This window comes from Gavialis gangeticus, unplaced genomic scaffold (genome assembly GCF_001723915.1).
Source record: "Gavialis gangeticus isolate Ggan-Ray unplaced genomic scaffold, GavGan_comp1, whole genome shotgun sequence".
Taxonomy (NCBI): Eukaryota; Metazoa; Chordata; order Crocodylia; family Gavialidae; genus Gavialis; species Gavialis gangeticus.
The window spans coordinates 2,951,542-2,957,844 of NW_017728998.1; the positions used below are offsets into that span (position 1 = coordinate 2,951,542).

Sequence of the window (6,303 nt, forward strand, 5' to 3'; positions counted from 1 at the left end):
CAGGCAAAAAGATTTAACTCACTTTTATGTGTAACTATTTATAAAAATAGCGTTGCATTTGTTGGGGGGAGGGGTGGGAGGGTGGGATAACAGTTGCTGTTTCTAACGTGTTATGTTCCTGAGAGAGAACTGTAAATGTCATTTCTATAATTTTTTAAAAAATAAATGCTCTTGCTGTCTAGAAAAATCGTTATCCCAAATGAAAGTTCACTTGGCTGTGGATCTGATCTAGCATCCCCTACCAATAGCAATGTGAGTTTGCATGCAGGTGGTGGATAAATAAGTGTAATATTTGTGTTAGCTCCCCTCAACTTATTGCCGCCATATATCCCTGGGAATGGTCTGCCAGCTGTCTGCTTGGACTGATAAGCGTGCCTGTGTCAATAGCTGCAATGTATCCTTGTTGCATGGCTGTGGCCAGCCTATCTGAGGTAAGCGTGGCCCTATAGTTTCTGGGGGGTTGATTTTTCAGTTAAGACTAATTCACCTTCATTTGTCCAGATGCCTACTCAGTCATTCAGCATAAAACAGGAGAGGATGGGTATTAGCTACATTCACCATGTTTTGCCTATTAAGCTGGGAACATGCACTAACTCACTAGCAAACCTTGCCAAAACTAAAATGCCATGTCAGCACCCCTTCTGTCCACCATACGTGCTCATGGATAATGAAATGCAACTTTTTCCTCACGCTATTTTTTTAGGATTAAGCCCACTGCCATGTGTCCTGCCTTTGGCAAAGGACAATAATGTTCCTCCATCTTCATGGAGACATTCAAGCTGCTTTCATGTCTCCTCCCCACCCCAACCTTGAACATACCTTGGTCCTTCAAGCCTTCCTCATCTGGCTTTTGCAGCAACCCCTCTGTCACTTGCATCTGGAGCCTGTCCACAGCCTTGTTGGAAGGCAGTGCCCAAAACTGGCTCCAGTCTTCCATTTGCCCAGCATGGAGGAGAGTGGTACTACCACTACCTCAATCTTATCTACACAGCTTCTCTTACTGCATCTCCAAGTTGTCCTCTTGCAATAATGTCCTATTACCGACTCTGCTGCTTTTGTGAGCCACTCTAAGCTTCTTGCTAATGCTACTGCCAAACTGCATATTGCTCCTATTCTGGATTTGTGCATCTACACGGTTGTTTTTTTCTTCCTTATGAGTAGAACCTTACACTGGTCTGAATTTCAGTCTGGCAATACTCCCGTTCTCAAATTTATCAAGATGGGATCTTCCTCCCAGGCTCCAAGTGGCTGCAACCTCCTGCCTTTGTGTCATCTGCAAATTTGATGAGAATAGTCTGTATCCTTACACTGCAGTCATTAATAGCAATGATAAATAGCTGTGGACCCCAAAGCCTAGCTCTTTGAACTGATCTCAAGGTATAATTATGTCTAGGTTAATGCATAGATTCATAGATTAAGGGTCGGAAGGGACCTAGTAGATCTTCTAGCCCGACCCCCCGCCAGGGCGGGAGAACAACAAAACCCCAAAACAAGAAACGGGACTCAAATGAGTCCAGCCAGGTAGGCATCCAGCCTCTTCTTAAAGACCCCCAGGGTAGGGGCCAGCACCACTTCCCTTGGAAGTTGGTTCCAGCTCCTAGCCGCCCTAACTGTGAAGTAGTTTTTGCGGATGTCCAATCTATACCTCCTCTCCATCAACTTGTGCCCATTACTCCTTGTTATGCCAGCGGGCGCTAGGGGAAACAGCGTCTCCCCCAAACCCTTCTGGTCCCCCCTAGTGAGTTTATAGACGGTCACCAGGTCCCCCCTCAGCCTTCTCTTGTGGAGGCTGAATAGGTTCAGGTCCCGCAGTCTCTCACTGTAGGGTCTGCCCTGTTGTCCCCGGATCATGCGGGTGGCCCTCCTCTGGACCCTCTCCATGTTGTCCACATCCCTCTTGAAATGGGGCGCACAGAACTGGACACAATACTCCAGCTGTGGCCTGACCAGCGTCGCGTAGAGGGGGAGGATCACCTCCTTGGCTCTACTCGAGATGCACCTGTGGATGCACGACAAGGTCTGGTTAGCCCTGCCAACCATGACCTCGCATTGTCGGCCCATGTTCATCTTGGAGTCAATAATGACTCCAAGATCTCTTTTGGCCTCCATGCTCTCGAGTAGGGAGTTCCCCATTGTGTAAGTAGGGAGTTCCCCATTGTGTAAATGTGCAATTAAAGCAGCTGCACATTTTGGGTGCTGTCTAAAGGTAGATAGAAAAAAATAGCTGCCAGTAGACTTGTGCTAATACCTCAGCACAGCATGGAGGATATTCAGCTACTTGACGTACTGCTGTGAAATTGAGAAGGGTTCTTATGATCCTAAGGGAAAAGTAGAGGGGTGGCAAAAACAACCCCTCAGATGCCAAAAGCCCCCTCTAAGTTGTTGTACAACTGCAGTCTTGGCTTGTAACCACCATCACATGGGATTTAAGCAATAATACAGACACATGGTGGGAGCTCCTGTGTTGCCTCAACTTCCACAGGAGGGGACCTTTGAGATCTTGGTTTGATGACTGTCGCTGATGGGTCATCTCCATGCCTCCAATAAAGTGAAGGAGTGTTTTTAAGGGGTGAAGATACTTAAACTCCTAACACCATGGTTTTTAAACAGGCCCAGCAAGTTATGTACTGAGCAGTAAAGCCACTGTTGCCTCTTTTGCAGCAGTTTGTTGTTGCTTTCCCTTTTGGTAGCTGCAGGCTCCCCATACTTCATATCTCACTGAGGAAGCCAAACTGGAATAAGTGCAGTTGGAAAATGTGTTGAAGTGCTGTTAGTGGTTTCAGCAGTACAACTGGCAGGTAGCGTGGGAACAGCTACAGCAACAGATTGTCTGGGCTGCATTTAGTACTGGTAAAGCCTCTTCTAAAGGCTATAAGAAGCAGTTGGTTAAAGCAAAGATACTGCATGATGCTTAAGGAGGAATATATGAGTCTGCTATTGTTAGGGGGGAAAAAAAATTAAGCTCTGATTATCAAGGCCTCCCCTGTGACTTGCTAAAGAGAGACAGACACGGGTAGCTCCCACTAGTATCAGGTTTATTTTATATACAGGAAGTGCAAAGGCTGTATATACATAGCACTTCATAAACACACACCTGTACAAAAGAATGGTCACAAGCAACAAAAGGGAAGGGATAGGAGCAGTTGCTTCAGCACACCTGCATCATCATGGAGGTCACCATGTTATCAAAGGCCCTAGAGAAGGAAGAGCACAAAGTAAAGCATTAATCTGGGATTGCTCTTTTACAAAGCTGTGCTGGTAGCAGGTAAGAAACCACTAATGTTCTTGAACAGAAGGGCTTTCCAAGGCTTAAGTAGAAGTTTTATTTTTAACCAGTGAGGTGCTCCATTAAGCAGTTATTTCAGCTTCATTAGAAGGAAAGCAGAGCTGCCTTGCATGCAGGCTAGACTCAGTGCTGGGAATCTGAAGCCTGATCTTCCACCTGCGGTAGCAGGATCTCCCATTCACCATGAACCAGAACTTAAAAGTGATGGGCAGTACTCCTTCAGCTGATCTGGTCTCTTGGAAGCAGAGACTATACCTTCCCCAATGGCTGAGTTTTGCATAGCTGCAGCCTGCCCCATTAGACATGTCTAGTGGACATGACTACAGACAAAGTATGACTTTTCCCATGCTTCAATCAAAAAAGAAAAGAAAAAAAGAAATCTGGTCATTTAGGAAACAGGCTTTTTCTTTTCCTTTTCTTGAGTCAGCATTTTTAGTATCACAGGTGTGATGGTAAAGTCTGTAGAAAGCAGGTAAATAAAGTCTCTAAGGAGGAGAGTGGAGACTTGAGCCTTCTATTACACAGCAACTGCCCAAAGAGAGCACAGCTGCATGTTTTTGGAAAGGAGCTTTGCAGCTCCCAGTTTTTAAACTGATCAGCCATTAAAGTTCCATTCTTAAGCACTAAATGCTATAGAGCTATCACTAATAGCTCTGAGAGTCCCAGAAAAGCAACAAAATCGAGAGGATTATCATAAGCAGCCCACTCACCTGGAATGAATACAGTCCCCGGGGTTATAGAAGGGGTTGCACATGATGTCTGTGTAGGAGTTGTGCAGCTTTCGGAACATCTGAAAAAGGATCATGGTTTGTTTGTTTTTTGTTTTTTTGTTTTTTTTTTTAAATTAAAACTTAAAAAATTACTGTCAGATTTTTTTTCTTGCTTTTTTTTGCTTCTCAGCATTTTGTGAATCAGTGGAAGTAGCAAAAAATAATGATCTAGCAAGTTGCATTCAGATTTCCTGCACTTACGCTGCGGATCTCATTGTCTCGAAGTGCTGTGTTCGAAGAATCTACCACCATAACAAACTTAACCTTGGAATTTGTCACGTAGCCGTATCTGCGCAGCTGGTTAAGGAAGGTATTTCTAACACACACACATAGCTGGCAAAGCTACCAAGATAAACCTGGAATACAGTCAAGGGAAAACAAAAAAGCCCCACAAGGGGAGGCTACCCTCAAACTATTCACATTCTAAGCCATGTTTAGAGGAATAAGGACAAGAAGTCACAGGCCTTGATCCCCTTTCTCTACTTCAGTGGCGCCCTTTTTGATAATTTATCCTCACCCATATGCTTGAGAATTGTTCATAAACTAATTTAAGCTGGCAGAAGTGAACGTCTTTATAACAGAAGAAATCTTGCTTGCATCCAAAGGCACTCTTTTGTTTACTGTCAGCAATTGCACAAATAGCCTTCAATCGTGGTTTGTGATTAATTCCTTTGCTGCAGCAGTTTCTGAGAATCAACTCAACAGCTCTAATTATTCACGTCCATTTGGGCAATGCCCCAGACCCAGTGACAAAAATCCTACGTAAATGAATTAACAGCTTGGTAGTGAGACTACATACCAGGCATCCATTGCATTAGTTAAATTTAAAATGTCCTAACTTTTTAACTGGCAAAAAGGGAAGCAGAAAAAGTTTCTTTGGCTGGTTAAATGATCAGCTATTTTCACAGGTTTATCCTGCTAGCTTCTGATGCAGCCACAGTCCTGAAATACGGATTTTATCGAAAGCAGAACAACATGTTCCAAGAGTCCTACTCCCCTAACCAGCACTGCTGGGCAAAATCCTCTGGCCTCATCACAGACCTGTTGTCACAACTTTAGTTAAGTGAAGGATGAGGTATGAAACCTGACCCAACCAGAACTAGACCTTTCCAGTTGTCAGCAACAGAAGAGCAAGGCCAAGAATAAACTGAACTGATGCTAATCACTGACAAAGCAGCTGATACTTTAAGCCACTTTGGCATATGGCCTGGAAATTGCTCTGCAAGACCAGGCCAACACCAGGGGCCCCAAACAGGAATAGAGGTTCCCTGGGAGAGCAGTCTGCAGGGCAGAGTGAGGAGATACAAGCACAGGTGCACGCTGTTGGATGCCTACTTCTCATAACACGTTCTGGTACCTAAAGACTTGAAACAGGGATTTTTCATAAAATAAACTTCAAAAATACAGGACTGGATATTCGATCATTTCTGTGAATCCACATACTTCCCTCAAAGTGAATGAAACTACCGATTTACAGCAGCCAAGGAGATGATCCTCTGTAATATGCATCATTTGCAACTGTCAGTGATTAATGAGGAATCTAGCCTATCTAATTTTAAAAAGGCCAAACAAGACCACATTCAGACAATTCGTTTGTTTCTGGCTTTATTTTTACTTTTTCCTTACTGCAGTGCATGTGTTTCAACGCCAGGAAGGCTGGTTTCATGGTTGGAAGGGACCTGAGCAGATAATCAAGTCCAACCCCCTGCCATGGCAGGAAAGAATGCTGGGGTCAAATGACCCCAGCAAGGTGTTCACCCAGCCTCCTTTTGAAGACCTCCAGAGTAGAAGCGAGCACCACTTCCCTTTGGAAGTTGGTTCCAGATCCTAACCGCCCTGACAGTGAAGTAGTGTCTCCTGGTATCTAGCCTGAATCTTCTCTCCGTCAACTTATGGCCGTTATTCCTTGTTACTCCCAGTAATGCTTGGGGAACAAGGATTCCCCCAATGCCCGCTGGTCCCCTCTGACTAGTTTGTAAACAGCCACTAGATCCCCCCTCAGCCTTCTCTTGTGGAGGCTGAACAGGTTCAGGTCCCGTAGTCTCCCCTCGTAGGGCCTGCCCTCCTGCTCCCTGATCATGCGAGCGGCCTCCTCTGGACCCTCTTGCTGCTGGCCAATCCCTCCTGAAGTGCGGCGCCCAGAACTGGACGCAGTACTCCAAATGCGGCCTGACCAGTGCCGCATAGAGGGGGAGGATCACCTCCTTGGCCCTGCCTGAGATGCATCTGTGGATGCATGACAAGGTA

General features: G+C 45.3%; 1 protein-coding gene across 2 annotated transcripts in view; it reads right to left on the reverse strand.

Moving 5' to 3' along the window:
- Positions 1 to 3,018: 3,018 nt before the first annotated feature.
- TRAPPC2L (trafficking protein particle complex 2 like) overlaps positions 3,019 to 6,303 on the reverse strand; it is a 14,315-nt gene continuing 11,030 nt past the window's right edge. For both annotated transcript variants that reach the window (XM_019505398.1, XM_019505397.1), the window contains 3 exons: positions 4,258 to 4,345; positions 3,997 to 4,076; positions 3,019 to 3,194 (listed from right to left, as the gene is read on the reverse strand). In XM_019505398.1, coding sequence (XP_019360943.1) covers positions 3,149 to 3,194; positions 3,997 to 4,076; positions 4,258 to 4,345 — 214 coding nt within the window. In that variant the 3' untranslated portion in view covers positions 3,019 to 3,148. The remainder of the gene's footprint in view (positions 3,195 to 3,996; positions 4,077 to 4,257; positions 4,346 to 6,303) is intronic.